At 32.2% G+C, this 18096-nt stretch overlaps 1 protein-coding gene across 1 annotated transcript; it reads right to left on the bottom strand.

Moving 5' to 3' along the window:
- LOC132722234 (ciliary microtubule-associated protein 2-like) lies at positions 1–13090 on the bottom strand. The gene is made up of 10 exons (XM_060706687.1): positions 12751–13090; positions 11639–11726; positions 11139–11309; positions 7368–7506; positions 6839–6957; positions 5036–5179; positions 3998–4165; positions 3410–3538; positions 2360–2484; positions 1–296 (listed from the first exon to the last, which is right to left on the bottom strand). Exons 1-10 carry the CDS (start codon positions 12798–12800, stop codon positions 158–160), a joined length of 1272 nt encoding a protein of 423 aa, XP_060562670.1. The 5' UTR covers positions 12801–13090; the 3' UTR covers positions 1–157.
- Between the last annotated feature and the right edge of the window lie 5006 nt (positions 13091–18096).

Below are 18096 nucleotides of genomic sequence, written 5' to 3'. Positions count from 1 at the left end.
TATCTTATACTTTTTATAATAACATACTATGGGATCTATTTGCCAGCATTATGCAACTAAATGGTACAAATAAGTTTTTTTTTTCTCCAAATTTGCTTTTTGCTTTTGATATATATATTATATTGAGCAATGACCACAAAAAAATATCTAAAACGTCTCATGCAATAGTCATAGCTTTGAGTTTAGTGAAGTTCTCCTGTGTTTTAGATCTATACATGTCGTACCCTGGAGGTGCTTGAGGCTCTACGAGGAATACACGATCTTCAACACGAACATCCTTGCCACGTACACGCTCTCTGAAGTAAAGAAAACAGTATGAGTAAGAACAAACAAATTCATCCAATTGTTATAAGGCAACAGTTTATTGATGAACTCGAACAACAGTTGAGTTCATCATCAAAAATTTTGTTAAAAAAAAAAGAAAAGAAAATTTTTTCCTTCTGTTTATTCTTGAACATTTAAGATTTCTATCCCCATACATCTAGGGGTTTTTCCTTTATTTTGGTGCCAAACTTATAGTCAGTGGGGAATTTAAGCATTAGAATTTGTGATTTGACAGTCCCTACTAGAGGCCTTTACAGAGGGTTTGAGTATCAGAAAGTCAAAGTCCCCACTATTTCCCAAATGTGCGGTAGGGATCAAGGATATATTCAGTTGCAATAATATGACATACTTCTACTTAAGCGTACTTTCTGACTTTGTAAATCTCAACTTCTTTTGAAAAAGAAGGATAAAAAACAGATTGATTTACTATTATTCTTTTTATCATATCACATATTCTGTGGATTACTTTTTTTTGTAACAGATATAAGTTTTATAGACTGAGTAATTGGTTGAACTGAGATTTATTATTGATACACTGTCACTGACATATTATTCATAAAAGATTGTATGATTTCTTGAAACATAATAATGCCCTATTTTCTTTTAGTATCAAGATGAAATTTTATGCTCATTAAAATTTTATGCTCATTTCTATTGATCTACAATATCATGCAAACAATAATGTTCATGTGAAACAAAAATATACTCTCAAACTGAATAGATTTGTTAATGTGTATAATGGGAAAGTTAGTTTGCATGCATGCGTCAGTTAAGAACAAAATGTACCATGCACAGAATATTTCTATATTTCATGACCTTAGTGCAGTAACAGGTTAAGTCCTTCGGATCTAAATTTAATATGAGTTAAATAGTTCTTGCACTAATGTGAAGAATTTAAGACTACTACAACAAAACAGAATGGAATGGTTTGTCAGAACCATAAGAACTAATTTCTGATTAAGTGACTACAACGTGGATAATATAAATTAAGTAAACCTGCAAGGCGGCGCATACCCTATTAAGACTTAATTATGTGTTTTTCAAGTTTCGATATCAAGTGAAAATGTTCTTCAAACTCTTATATATATTAGTGAAACGGGAGGGAATCTGTTATGTAGGTCATAAGCTTCAGTCACAAAAGGTCATGACCTTGACAGTTTCCTATTAGTTAAACAGTTAGTTAACCATTATGTGAACACCATTACAATAAGCTAAAGGTACTTCAGGGACCTAAACAAGGGAACAAAGAAAAATTAAAACCTTCCAAGTTAATCACAGAACATTATGTTGTGGCTTCGGGTACTAATTTGGTTCTAGATCTGTGAACGGTATTATTCTTGTCTCCTTTCCTGTTACCATAGCAACAATATTTATATAACTATTCTTGTTACTATAGCAACAGTATCTCTATAACTGTTCCTGTTACCAAAGCAACAATATTTATATAACTATTCCTGTTACCATAGCAACAATATTTATATAACTATTCCTGTTACTATAGCAACAATACTTATATAACTATTCCTGTTACCGTAGCAACAATATTTATATAACTATTCCTGTTACCATAGCAACAATATAACTATAAATACCTGATATCTTAAGTATGTTGAAAATATTATTAACCCTGAATCTGCCTAATTTCATAAATGAACTTACAATTTTGAAATTGTCTTTTTTCAATTTTAGGGATGTCAAAATTAAAAAACTTAAAAATGGTCACATATTTGCAGGCTGGCCTGGCCCTAAACTTGTGATCAAGGTCAATGACATCTGATTCAAGCAGGTTAAGGGTTAATTTAAGCATAACACAGCCAAACTTTACACAGCAAGAAATGTCTACAGATTTAATAACATCAAGTATTGGTTATGAATGGTTGAGGTATAGCATAGGCACAGAGGAGTACAATTTTCTGAAGAAAAAAATCACAAATATTATTTACATTCTTAGAGATGTTTGTTTTATTTTATTTGGAACGAATGGTTTGGATCCTAACATAAGTACATGAGATAAGTACAGAAGATAAATACATACTTGAGGAATTTTTCCATGGCAAGAGAAAGTCGTCCTGTCTTGGCTTGGAACACACTGCTGTTGCCATTACGATGCTGGGCCTCCTCATATTTCTGTATATCATAGCGACCTGGACCCACAGGGTTCTGTAATCATATAGTGGACAATTGATATGCTGCTGCAAACAGTTGAATGTGCAAGAGGTACATTAGTGAAGAACACAATTAGAAAGCAAGAGCACTGCATGTGGTGTTTAAATGCTCATCTTTTAAAAATTCCTTAGTTGAAAAGGGGCATAACTCAAAATTATGCCACCTGTCTAACAACAGCACTTTGTCATCATAAGCAAGTATTCCAAGATTCATGTTAATAACAATGTTTGAATGATGGGCTAAATTCAAGTTTTTGCTTGATGACCAGAACACTGCAGCAATTATAATAGCTCAAATTTTTCTTCAAAACAGATGAGCTAGTAATTTAATTTAGTGAAATGTATGAGTGCACACTGGCCCTGATTTTTTTTTTTTAAAACTTCTTTGTAACAATTTTAAAATGTTCATATTCATGAAATAACACAACATATATACATACACCATCATCACAATCACCCTGCCCAATGGGCCTACAAGTTGGTCACAATATATGAATAAATACGATAATACACAGATCATTACATGTAATATATGAAATTACTAAAAATAACAAGTAAATGTAAAATACCTTGCAATGCTTAACATTTTAGGCGTATTCACATTTATCAAAATTGTTTTTGTTTACAATATGTTTTTCAGTTTGAAGAATTAAAGCTGTAAAGTAGATCACATCTATAGAATATGTGTATAAATGTATCAGAAATGATAACCCTATTGTGTAAATCTGAAAGACAAACTATGAACTGATTTTTTTTCAGCATTTCATATAAGTAACTACCGTTACTTTGACTACAAAAAAAGAGGTTAAGATCAAGAGTTTCTTTTCTTGAAATTAATATCAAAAGTGCACAGATTCATTTGAGAACTAAAATACAGGAGAATCCAGTACAAACATTTGCATTGTTTTATGTGTACTTACAAAGTTTTGTGTGAAGAATTTTTGAGAGAGTTTATCATTTCTCTGCGCTGTGGAGAGGAATCCAGGAGCTTTCTTTGATCCTGGTCTAACTAATTCTTTAGGCTCATACTGACCGGGCCCAGGTTGTGTCTGAAAATAAAAACAATGTCTACATCATTTTTGGCCTGATAATTACACAACTAACACTACACAGTGAAATCATACAGGAATTCTTAATATAAAACTCTTATGAATGATCAAACATTGTATTTGTAAGCATTTGAAATATATGCTATTATATTCAAATGTTTGTTTGGTTAAATGGCGCACCAACACAGTATAGGTCATACATCGCAAAAAACAGGAATGATGATGTTGGCTAACCTCGGCTGTTACAAACTTAAAAGCAACACCAGGGGTCAATATCACCTCACCTGCTGGAGTAAGGGATGCATTATAGACTCCAGTTATTTGAAGATCTTCAAAACATGAAACAGACCAAAGCCAATGGGCTGACTCAGATCAGTCATCATCATGCTTAGAGGCCCTCAATGCTACGTAATATTGTAACATTTTATTACCAATATGCAGTAAAAAGATTTAACTTACCTCTTCTTTCGGACATTGTGACAATGTGCTGCAGAACACTCTGTCTGTTGGCTGTTCTGGGTATTGTTTTACCTTCCCAAATTTCCCCTGTCTGTTTCTGTGTATAGTTTCCCAATCATCTACAAATGACTTTAACTGATATTGCCCTGGTCCCAGATTGGCTAGTTTCTAGAGAAACAAAGAATGACTTATGTAAATAACACCTCTCCTGCTTGGTAAAACAGCTATAGGTATATAAATTAATTCTCATTAAGTGTTTAAAAATGAGATTGAACATATTACAGGACTGGAGCCGTACCTCTAGATGCTTGCAGAAATTATGATCACAAAACAGATAAATATCATTTTTTCTTTCTCTATTATTGTTACATTTTTCATTCATTATCGTACATAAATCGACCTTTTAAACTTCATTCTGTTTGGTGAAAAGGCAATTTTTTAGCGCCTTGTCTGGGATATACTGGAATACGGTATTTAGTGTGGTGCTGCAATTCTTTTTTAGTCTCACTCTTAAAAATGACATGTCCTTTGTGTAGAAAATGACACATAATTTGGCAAAAAAATTTCACAAGATTTTTTCTTCTTACCTGGCAATATGGTGACTTTCTATCTTTGCTGGTAGAGGACGATATATGTTTTAAAAACAGAGCATTTATGAAGTTCAACAAACAATTATACGCAGAAGCCTTGAAACACTTTGTTTTAAGGCAATTTTTGTCATTAATTTGTCATTGTTTAGAGGTGTTTTGTAGGACATGTTTAGTTTAAACATATTACTTTAGCTAAATTGTGAAGAAAGTTTTGAATTTTAAAATTGTGAAGAAATTTTTGAAGTTTATATAAATCACTCTGTGAGTCAACTTCCTGGAACTAACCGGTACTAATTTTTGTAAGAGAAAAAAATTGTGGGCTTATGGCCCAAGTACGGCTCTATTTCACAACTCTTGGATGAAAAGACAGACATCTCAACCATTAAACCACCACTACTTTCACATAACTCAAGTTATGCTTATTTTTTTATAAATGTCAAGTACTTACTGGTGCTGCTAGATAGCCGACTGTAATTGGTTTATTTCTATCACCTGAGAACAGATCATACGGTCCTCGAACACTTGTTACTTTGTTCACTGTCTGCTCAGCAAAACTCTTAAAGTTGTAGGTACCTGGTCCGAGTTTTGACCCCTGAAATATAATGAATGCAAAGTCTTTAAAATAAAACTGATATAATTTGATATATGAATTATTAATAAATAATAGTGTATAAATTAAGCCATGTTGACAGTATTGGATTACTCGATTGTTTCAAATAACTTAAATGAGGTATTTTGCATGCCTACAGCCCCCAGACTGGCCAACATCCTGTATTAGCAGAAATACAGTATGCTTAAATGCCACAAAACAATCAGTCTTAAAATCTCTCAACAAACTGTGTAATCCAGCATATATTTAACATATTTTTTCATTACAGTCCAACCCCACCCCACATCCCATACTAGGAAAAAAATATGGTACCCTTAAATGCCTGTATGATCAATTTAAAACTCTCTTAACAAATATACTACTACTGCATGTTTGTAACATGGATTTTCATTTGACCATCATGTTGATTATATTATCTATATGTACACAGCTGCTACAAATTTATGCATTGATTTTGTTTTTATTATAAATCAAAGAAAACATTTATTGTGCATTGATTATAAAATCATTATAAAATTTTTGACAGATTAAATGACCATGTACATATTATGTATTGCTATATAACCATCATCTAGTGGCTCAAGCCATATAAGAATTTATATTCAGCCATATAACCTGACAAAGATCTTTACATCTAATAAAATACAGATATCGTTCTGCTTGTGTAAATATACCCCACATCCAGAAAATTGATTTGATGTAGTCGAGACGGTGGTGAACAAAAGAACATAATTACATGTTGTGAATAATTAATTAGATTTATCGATAAAGTCTTGTTTATTTAAGCAGTATGATGTACATTATGATCGGAACTCAGATAAGAAACTTTGGCAGAACTTTGTTTAATCAGGCAGGGAGACAAATTGTTTTTTTTAAGTTAATCAACTGGGAATGTTTGTATCATTTTATTATGCTATGATTGTTAGATGAATCAATGACAATGAAAGATAATATAAAACACTACTATTCATAAGAGCACCATTAATTTGTATTACATTTGGTATAAGTAAATGATTGACTGACAATATTTCGTGATATTTTTTCCCTAGGTACAAATGTTTTACTATATTGATTTTATTGTTTAAATTTTTTTAAAAATGTCAACAGAAACAAGTTACCTACTTCATATGGCAATATAATATAAACATGGTGAACGTTGTCCACTTTTTTGCCTCGTTGAAACCATTGATTTGATCATTTCAATATATAGAAGTTAAGATTCAATGATGGAAGCTTGATTAATAGTTATTTAACCCTTATAACGTTAAGTATTTTAAATGGACTTGTCCTCCTGTCAATCCAGCAAACCCAGATTGAGACAGCTGGGATGTGCAGTGCAGACTGATCTTGGTCTGCACTGTATGCATGGGCAGAAAACCACTAACCACTTCTAAGTCTGCATCCTCGGGAGCTAACCAGTACTGGTGACATACAAGGACCATGACTATGACTCAAGTGGGGCTCAAACCTATAATTGTATCTTAAGGGACGGATACCATAATCGTTAGGTTACAGTAAGGGATTGGTAACCGTATGCAGGACATCCTTATATCAAAGTCAGCCTATGTTGTAATTTATTTGTGTTGACCACCCTTATTTGGTAATATCTGATAGATTATAATACATATAATAATAACTTACAACTGAGGGTAGGTTTCTAGGAGTAGATGAACCAGCATCTAGCATACCCACAGTAGATGTTGAAAGTTGGGCCTTCTCCTCGCAGGCTGAATGAGGGATACCACCTTTACCATAGGTTCCTGTTATATATATAATATATTACATCATATTATAATGGAAAAATATTTTTTTAATTCAAATTAAAATTATTCATCCAAATTCAGATATCAAATTCTCAAATCAACATAACGTACATCAAACTATACTATAAAATATCTAACCTTTTATTGTATTTTTATCATAGTTTTGGTTTTATACTGGAAAAATCAATTATATCATTCATATTATTTTCATCTATAAAGGCATAATGTGAAAAATTAGGATTTGTCTGTAACAAAGTCAATTCCTGTAATTTTTAGAAGTGTAATTGGCAAATACACTATAATAATACAATTACAGTACTGGTATCACAAAGTTTAATATCAAGCAGTAGTAAACTAAAATATTTATTTAAACAATGAGCATCAATGTCAATTATGCATTTCCTTACCTGGTCCTGGTATTTCATTCAGTAATTCTTTAAATCTTGTAGCTCGTGTTTCACATATGCCTCTAGCACTGCGAGGTTTTAAGTCACTGTTTTCCAGAAAATCTTTAATTTCATATGAACCAGGGCCAAGTTTCCTGATCTAAAATGAAAATGAATAATATGATAAAATTGGCATAATTTTCCATGTTTTAATGCATCCCATTAGGTACCTGTAGTTCTGCAAAGATAATGTTTTATGCAATTAAGCTGTGTACAAATCATGAATAATGCAAGCTAGCTCTGCACTGTCCATGAAAAATGCAAATGACCATGAATAATGCAGGCTAACTCTGTACTGATCATATATAATAGCTCTCCACTGACCATAAATAATGTAAACTAGCTCTGTTCTTACTATGAATAATACAAACAAACTGGCTCTGCAATGACCATGAATAATGCAAGCTAGCTCTACATGATCATGAATAATGCAAGCTAGCTCTGCAGTGACCATGAATAATGTAAGCTAGCTCTGTACTGATCATGAATAATGCAAGCTAGCTCTACACAGACCATGGTTAATGCAATCTAGCTCTACACTGACCATGAATAATGCAAGCTAGCTCTACATTGATCATGAATAATGCAAGGTAGCTCTACACTGATCATGAATAATGCAAGCTAGCTCTGCAGTGACCATGAATGATGCAAGCTAGCTCTACACTGACCATGAATAATGCAAGCTAGCTCTACACTGACAATGAATAATGCAAGCTAGCTTTACACTGACCATGAATAATGCAAGCTAGCTCTGCCCTGACCATGAATAATGCAAGCTATCTCTACACTGATCATGAATAATGCAAGCTAGCTCTGCAGTGACCATGAATGATGCAAGCTAGCTCAGCAGTGACCATGGATAATGCAAGCTAGCTCTGCAATGACCATGAATAATGCAAGCTAGCACTGTGATGACCATGAATAATGTAAGCTAGCTCTGTACTGACCATGAATAATGCAAGCTATATAGCACTGTACTGACCATGAATAATGTAAGCTAGCTCTGTACTGACCATGAATATTATAAGTTAGCTCTGTACTGACCATAAATAATGTAAGCTAGCCCTGTACTGACCATGAATAATGCAAGCTATCTCTGCACTGACCATAAATTATTAATTAATTATTAAAAGGAAGGGGTCACATTAAATTTGGTGGCGAAAAATTCTTCCAGCATTACCCAGATAAAAATGTATCTTAACAATATAAATGTTTGAAAACACTGACAAATAAATTTCCCAAGCACCATTTTATATTGCATTTGCTATACAATTACTCCCTAAGTTCACTAAGTTTAATTAATTAAATTTTTCTCTCAATCTTTGAGTCTCAAAAACTTTTCTATAAAGAAAATCTATTCTCAACCATATCAGTTAACTACATGTACACAATGCAACAGACTGATATAAATCCTTAAAATTCAACCCAATTTAGATTATAAAATCTACTTTAAAACATGCCATTTCTATGGGATAATTGTGTAAAGGTACATTTTATATTGACCAAACATAAAACATGCCTACATAGGCAGAAGTAATTAAATATATACTCTTAATCCCATATTTAGAATATTTATATTTGGGAAGTCATTTCAGATGATGCATAAAATATTTCAATGCTACGCATCTGTTATTTGATATTTACTAACCAAGGGCTTTTTTTCTTTCTATAACACCTGGGGCCGCTATTAGACCCCTTCACAATCGAAAATTGCACTTTTTTTTCCACAAAGCGGCAGAAAAAAATTCACAATTTCAAAAAAGATTTCATAAAATATTTGGACTTTGTCATCGAAATAAATTGTTCAACTTCCGGTGCCAATTGCAATAACACAGAAATAGTTTTATTCAAGTTAAATGGTTTTTGCACATGTTTACCGGGTTATTGTACTGACTTGAAGCAGATTTTACACAGGTCAGAAATAATAATAAACTGTTTCAGGTTTCAAAATGCCAAGTAATATGCCATTTTTTCACAATTTTATGACATATCACACTTTTTTTCCACAAAATGAACAGGCCCAGGCCCCTTCACAATTTTGACAAAAAAATGCCCTGTAACGTTAACACATTAACAAACTCTCACTGTAATTTTAATAAACTGATAAAATATTTGGGATGGATTCATCATTAAACTAAAAGTTACAATTTGGTAAGCAAATCTTTGCCATACACTTAAATCTTAAATGACTTGGTTACATAGGCACTTTAAACAGCCACTTAATATTTACAGATTTACAGAAATCTTTAAATCCAATACAACCCTAATTTATCATGTAAATAAATATCTGCATTGATAAGTCATCTGATCTCTCGATTGTTATAATAAATCCTTTCAAAATACAATTCAAATAGACGGTAGAATGACAAAATCTACAAATTGTTCCTATTTTGAATTGAAATATTTTAACTTTAATTGAGGCCTACATAATTATAAATGTTTAACTTTCATGGTGCATTATTTAAATATTTGAAAAGAAAGTAAATAGGTTTCATATTGATTATTGTATAGAAAGCTTATTTAAATTGTACTTGTTAAATATTTCCCGTTTATTTGTTATTAAAATTATAAAGACATTGAGATTAAGAAATATTGATAAGTTTAAATACATAATTAGCATAAAAGGGGCTTCTGTGTCGAGATAACGGATTTTAAAAGCCCCTTTCTGCTATAGGTTCAAATTCTTTTGGGAACTTTGGATTCTTTTTATGCCCACTAAGTGACTAACTTTCAGAAGGTTGGTGGTTCTACTCTGAAGCCAGTGCATGTGCATAAAATAACGCATAGAGGGACACATGGGGTCCTACTCCACTAGTAAAATTGTAATTTGCTATGACAGTGTGACTTAAAATCCCAACCAGAATACAAAGAATAGTTAATAAGCATTTAACCTTTAAACACTGCGAGTCCTTATTTTAATATTTAATATATTTATCAAGACATGACTTGTTTTCAGCCATGACTGGTTTTCTTTCTACAAATTTGGAAATGCTTTACAAGAATGACGCCTGAGGCATGTGGGTGGCATAAAATTATTCATAAAATCATCTTCATCATTCTGCAATCTGTGCATAAAATGATTATTTATAACATAAAGATAGACAGGTGGTAATAGTTTATCTCATAAAGCATACACAAAGAGTGCTAGATAAACACCTGACACTTACATGTTCAAATATCATTTATTTACTTTAACCCATGTTCATAAGAACATTTTATATATTCTAGCTCCTCTTATAAATCTTGAATCAATAAAAATCAGCTAAATAAACAACTTACTGAAGATTATCTATGCAAATGAACAAATTTTGAAACTTTTTCTCAAACAGATCATTATGGTATATTGAAATAAAAAGTTATGATTTCTTTTTCAATTTTAAATAATCTGTAAAGAGGGGTAAATATAAGGACCTAGAGATCTACAATAGTGAAGTAAATTGCTATAAGATATATAAATCTGACAAAACAAAAACATGTACAGAATGAGATATCAACGCAAATCAGGTTGATATCAAGGCAATTCAGATATCAAGCCAGATCAGATTCTGATATCAAGGCAATTCAGATATCAAGGCAAATACGGTTCAGATATCAAGTAAATATCAGTTACAAATTAAAAAATATATAATTGTCCACTTTTAGTTCTTAATGTCAATCAGTGATGTTGTATAACTTGACAGTATTTCAATGAATGTCATTGTTTTGTAAGATTGTATTCATTGGTAAACTTACAAGTTCTTTCTTCATTTCCCATTGTTCTTTATGTAGTAGATGTGGCAATGCTGCACTTCTTTCCACTTCATGTGCACGAGCCCAACCGGGACCTGACGCTTTCTCGTCAACTGTTTTTCTATTGAATCCACCTACGTCAACATGGTATGAGCCAGGACCCATGCGACGATTCTAAATTAGAAAAGAGGTATGACTGTTAAAAATTCAAGTTTTTTTTTATGATTTTATACTTCGATAAACTAGCAAATAGCTGTAAACTTCAATTTTTTCCAGACTTTTTCTTGTATTCCCATTTTCAAAAGACATGTAATCCAGATATATTTAGCAGTTTGACAGAAATTAGTGTATTTATCAATTTTTGTCACGTTTTACATGGCAATAAACATGACCAAAGATATTCAAAAACTTTACCAGTCAATGAATAATAAATAACATTTCAAGTACTTGTAAGTAAATAATAACAATGAAGAAAGAAAAAATATATAAATAACTGTACTCACAAGCTCTTCAATAGATTTTTTGTCATATGGTATTTCTGTAAATGTTCCAGGCACTTTAACTTTTGGATGTACACCTGACACATCAAACCTTAAAAAAACCCAATACATTCAGATTATGAGATACATGTAGTATGTCTACTATCACCTGTTGTCTAGTATCAATGTACTCACCAATACATTTTAACTCTAACCTCCTTTTCCCAAGAGGAGTGCAAGGCAATGAAAACAGTGTCTACCTGCACACTTTCCAGGACTGAAGGACGATTGAATTACTTTTGATACAGCCTAAACTGCCGTGACAGGGACTTAACAAGGACACAATCATTCATATCATTTTCAGACTTGGACACGGATTTTCCAGTCACAAATTCAAAGACCCTGGTATTCAAGTTTTTTCCTCCAATCTGTCCTTACACTGTCTGGTGATAGATGTCTGACATGCAGTGAAGGGACCTAAATTTGGAATGAACAGAGAGTCAAGTGCTTTAGGTGATCACTGTTCTATTTTCAGTTAAAGTGCTTTTGGCACCCAACGGGGGACCGTGACTGAATATAGCACAGTGTTTAAGTTACATTGCTCTGTAACTCTATGAAATTTCGAGGACAAATTTCAATATAGCAGGGTAGTATGTAACTGTTCAGAACTGTTCACAATTTAGGGGAGAAGATGTGTAAGCAGAGCCCAGTCGGTAGAGCCACGATACAGTATTTTTAGGGTCCCTTGTTCGAGTCCCATTCAGGCTGCACATTTTTCTCACCCAGTGACATGAAATACTGTATCTTTTATTAAGAAAACAGGTTATTAATGTACTGTATATCATATTACTTTACAAGCATTTTATAACCTCGGAGTCAGATTGATTTACTTCCATTCAAAAAACAAATATGGATTGTCTCATATTTTTACAAATTTTAAACTGTATATGTATGTTTTAACTAAGGTTTCATTCAAATTACACATACAAATCAACAGATATAATATGCACAAATAAATTGCAAGAGCATAGCATATCATGCGTCCACTCATATGGCGCAGTCATAAAACGCTACTTTATCAATACGCACTAACGCAGTCAATATATTTGCAGACTCCGTACCAAAGCACATATTACCTGGCAGTTTGTGTTCCAAATGGAGAACCTTTGAACTTTTTCTCAGCCATTTCTTTTTATTTTGATTTAACCCAGACAATTTACAATAAATACTGCTACATAATCCTCTTTTATTTCACTTAATTGGGAATTATCTGAAAAACAACCCGCCAACTTGTCACTAGGATCTGGCCCATGGCAACATGAAGCCAAGCCTCGTTTTCATCTTACTTTCATTTTGGTGTTTCCCATACAAATTATACAGAAAAGCAGAAAAATATTATTAAGTAGCTGTACACAATAAACTTTATAAATACTTTGAATGTTTGGTAAACACTGATTACCAAGTATTATATCTAAAACTCTAAAATAATCGGGGATATCTTTTTGAAGTTATGGAGGGAAGTGAAGAGTATTTCATGTTTCGCTGAAATAAATTTCGCCCCTTAATTTTCGTACCGAGTGCATTTCGCAACGGATTTTAAAATTAAGATCCGTGATTTCGCGAATTCAGTACAGGCATTCGGTTAATTTTTCTTGTCAATAATGACAGCATTATGGACCTAACATTATCTTCCGTTGATCATAATTAACTAATTATTAACCGGCACGCGTTTACAGTATTTAATCCATTACATACATGTAAACGTTGGTTGGGTTATATCTTTTAGGATAATGTTATTTTTATTGACACGACGAATGAGCCGAATGTGGAGTTCGGATACGAAATATTTTATGTGCATTCAAAACCTGTAATTTTTTAACAACGAAAACATTTGATGTCTGAATAGGCTTGTAAAAATTTAATTTCTGACATTTATCGGCTGTATAATGGCTTTTTTTTTGGAACCACACTTAAGGCCCGTTTAGTTAAGAAAAATAATACAAGAATACAAACCATGATAACTTTAGCATTTACATTGATATGTAAAATTAATTATTTAAAAAAATAATTTGTTTTGTTATGTTTTTAGTCAGGTATTATATCAGAATATATAAGACATTTCAAAAAGTTAAGAGGTTTATTCATTTACACAAGAAAAGGGACAAAAGGATGAAAAAGAAAAGAGTAAATAAACTGCTTTGGTAGCATTTTTCTCTGCATGTACTATTTAGATATCAAACAATTCAATTAGATTTATCCAGCAATTTTCAAATTCTTCTAATGTATCATTTTGTAACGCAATAAATCTTTCAATTTTTAATCTGTTTAAAAAAATTCTTTTGAAGATACTTATATCTGGAGTTTGTTTCTTTAATTTACTGGTATAAATGTAATATTTTGAAAAGAGAAAAAATATACGATGTTTTCTTATCTTTAGCATGAAAGAAAGATGTAAAATTGTCATACGTAACATTTATTGCTATTTCATTAAGCCATTTGAATAAATTATTCCAGAATATTTGTACCGTTCGGCAGTCCCAAAATAGGTGCTCTATACATTCAACATCCATACAGCAAAAATCACAAAGACTAGATTCGGTTAATTTACATTGAAGAAGAAATTTGTTTGTTGCAATATTCCTGTGTAAAAAATTATATTGAAAGTTTTGTAAAATATTATCTTTGAAATAAACAAAATCGTTTTCGTAAATATTTTGCCATTGAAATTCTTTTTGCGGAAATCGTTCTTCCCATTTTATTTGCGATTTTTTAAATTATTTTTACACAGTCTTATTGCTTTTGAATCTGTGTTAACTTTTTACTGATATTGGACGTGTTTGTTTTTTCTACATATCAAAAGTGCTTATTTCTTTAGGCGTTGAAGTTTGATTAATTTGTTGTAGTTTACGTTTCCATTCTTTGGGTATTGATGAAATTAATTTATAAAAGTTTAATATTTCTGTATCAGGAATGTCAAAAGTAAGTTTCAGCTGGTTTAAATTGTTTTGTTTCAGTGTTAAAAATTAATATTTCGACATTTCCAGTTTGGAAAAAGAATTAAAGATCCATTATTTTTTATGTATGAATTCTGCCATATTATTTGGTCTAATAGATTTTGTGGATTTTTATTAAAATTTCTTTTACTCCATGCCAGTAGTAATTCTTTTAAGAAAATATTTTTGATTTTAAATTTCTGAATATCATTTGTGTTTAAATTACTTTAAAATAAGTCGATTCCACCTATTTTTGTAAATTTTTCTTTATTATCTCTTTCCACAATCCATGGTTATTTTCATCAAATAATCTTTTAATCCAGCTTGATTTAATCGAGTTCATAAAAATTGGCAAGTCTATCATATTTAATTCTCTATATTTAAAGTCTTGAGTTGTTATGAGATAGACATTTGCGCTAAAGTATTTCAAAATCCCTCAATGCATGACAAAGTTACAGTCTGGACAAGTGGGAACACACGGACAGACGGAGCCTTAGCCGCGACGCATTGTCTTGATATATTAGACATTTGTTATTTTAAAATCCTTCCATGCATGACAAAGTTACAGTCCGGACATGAATGTGTATCTTCAAACTATTCTCGAGAGAACGAGTACCTTCAAACTATAAGTGTGACCTTGACCTTGAAGGTAGGGACATGGGTCTTTAATTGTCGCGACATATGTCGTCTTGGTGTGGTAGTTATTATGCCTAGTTATTTTAAAATCCTTCGATGCATGACAAAGTTACAGCCCGGACACAAATTTAATGTGTGTACCTATAAACTCTTATTGTGATAAAGTGAAACTTCAAAATGTGAGTGTGTCTTTGACCTTTGAGGTAGGGACGTGATTATTGGACGCGACACATCGTCTTGATGTGGAAGACATGTATGCCAAGTTATTCCAAAATCCTTCCATGCATGACAAAGTTACAGCCCGGACACGATTGTGTGTACCTATTAATTCTAATTATTGTGATAATGTGAAACTTCAAAATGTTAGTGTGACCTTGACCTTTGAGGTACAGACGTAATTCTTGGACGCGACACATCGTCTTGATGTGGTAGACATTTGTGCCTAGTTATTTCAAAATCATTCGATGCATGACAAAGTTACAGTCCGTACCTATTTACTCTTATTGCGATAATGTGAAACTTCAAAATGTTAGTGTGACCTTGACCTTTGAGGTAGGGACGTGATTCTTGGACGCGACACACTGTACTATATATAAGGTAGACATTGGTGCCAAGTTATTTCAAAATCCCTCAATTTATGACAAAATATAGGTTAAAGATTATTAGTACGTATTTAAAAAAATAAATTGGTCAGGCGCGTCGCGACCAATTTAATTTGTTAATACAATGTACGCACTAATAAATTTTAACCAACTGTTTTGAATTATTTTTATAAACAGTCGATTTACTTAGAGATGTCTATTTAATGTCACTATCTACATGTATATTAAAATGGCAAACGTGCACAGTAGTTCTAATAAAGCATGACCTAGTGGTACTACTTGCAAATGCGTATGCTGACTCGGATGGTTTCCGGCAGGTTGCTTTGATAACGACAACAGAGTAAACGCCATGATCCGGTAAAATATAGTGATTATCTATGGTCATTGGTCAGGTGATTTGACGATCGCATGTTTTCAAAAACTGCAATACGTAATTGCCTTTTTGGCAAAAAGCCAAATTTAAATAATATAAAACGGGGAGATCATTGAAACCAGTTGAATAGTGACAAAGATTTTATCTTCTAACCATGTATATACAAGTGTTATATCATATGACAATATTTTTTTCTAAAAATCGCCCGTTTAGATTATTTAGAAAAGAAAACAGAAAAATTCAGCAAGATACCATATAATGGATTTTAAAATGTATGTGAATAAAGTTCAGACTGCGGAACTATTGTACAGTATGCGTTTAATCGGTTTAGAGATTAATTTGCATATGAATCAAGTTATCGGGAAAAACCACAAACAGTTTTTGATAGCAAGTGCTGTATCAAGGAGAGAAATCGAAACAAAAACATTTCATGTCCTTTTGAATGATACATATTCACATTTTCTGCGTCTTCTGAACGGAGTAAATGGACTTTACGGACGGGGCCGATTTTTGAAATTCAAAAGAGTTGTGTTTTTGATGAATTCGAAAGACAAGACAGGACAGAACCGTCATACTGAAGCGCGTCTCTTTGACCCAAAAGGGGTCATTTTGAATAATATACAAGCAAGTTGCAGAACTGCTATGAGTGAGTCTGGCCTTCAAAATAACGAAGAAGGCTTTTTAGCATGTCTAAGAAATGACTTTCGAAAAGAATTTGGAAGTAATGAAGAATGCATAATAGCCATGTTTTCATTCTTTTTACCATGTACACAAAAAGATCACATGTGTTCTATGCTTGTTGGAAACTATGCAGAAATTTCAAAAACACGGTTGATAATTTCGTACGAAATGCCATTCAAGACAACGCATAAAGAATTGTCTCTTTGGTTAATGAACTCTGACAAGATATTGATAATACACCCCGAGTTCTATCAGATTCAAACAAGAAAATTTCTTATGGAACAGATGCTGCTTCAATCATACCTGAATATGACATTCTGCTTTTTTCCTCAGTGGTTCCTATATAGCAACAGGGAAACCTCCATTCCGGCAACAGCATTCACTGCAGGTGTCGAACTATGTCAGAGAGAGAGAGAGAGAGTTTAAGAGTATGGACCCAAACACATCACAACTTACTAAAATTCATCAAAACTAACTCCAGCATCATTTCACATTGATTCGATTTTACAGAAATAAAGAGCAAATATAGCAATGGGGCTAAATATAATTCTGTGATATATCTAAACATGTGCAAGACAACTCATATGATATTTGCTTATTAGAGGGATATGATCGTGCAACCATCTATATATCGCTGCACAATTTCATCAGAAAGATTTAGAATGTTTCGTTTTGTTATATATATGTAAATATTTAAACGACTCTAACAAATTTCGTGTTTTCAGTGACAAAGACTGGTGCACAACCACATCTGATAATCATAAAGGGTTTATATGGTCTAGCTAGTACATTAGCATTATATATATAGACATGTATTATTTATTTTATTTCATTGTACATTTTAATTTTTTTTTACAGATTTATTATTTTTCTATATAGAGTGGATGTATACGCATTACCAAACACTTCGGAATTTTCGAAGAGAAGTATATGGTCTCGGCCTAGTGAAATTTCGTACTCTATATGTTCTATAGTAAATCAGTCACATTTGAGGCTTAATTCTGGATTCCACTATCCTTAATGAATTATATATTGTCTCAAACTTTAAACATCAACACTATCTTAGTCAAATTTGACCCGAACTATAATATGTCACCAATCTCCATTCTGTTGTAACACGGTTTAAATTAACGACTTCCCACTTCCGCCCAGAAATAATTAAGGTCCTGGTAATATATAAGTCATCAATATATAACA

This window comes from Ruditapes philippinarum, unplaced genomic scaffold (assembly GCF_026571515.1).
Source record: "Ruditapes philippinarum isolate M1 unplaced genomic scaffold, ASM2657151v2 ctg7240_1_1_1_1, whole genome shotgun sequence".
In the NCBI taxonomy this organism is placed as follows: Eukaryota; Metazoa; Mollusca; class Bivalvia; order Venerida; family Veneridae; genus Ruditapes; species Ruditapes philippinarum.
Note: the sequence above shows the minus strand (reverse complement) of the source record. Positions and strands in the feature narration are given on the sequence as shown.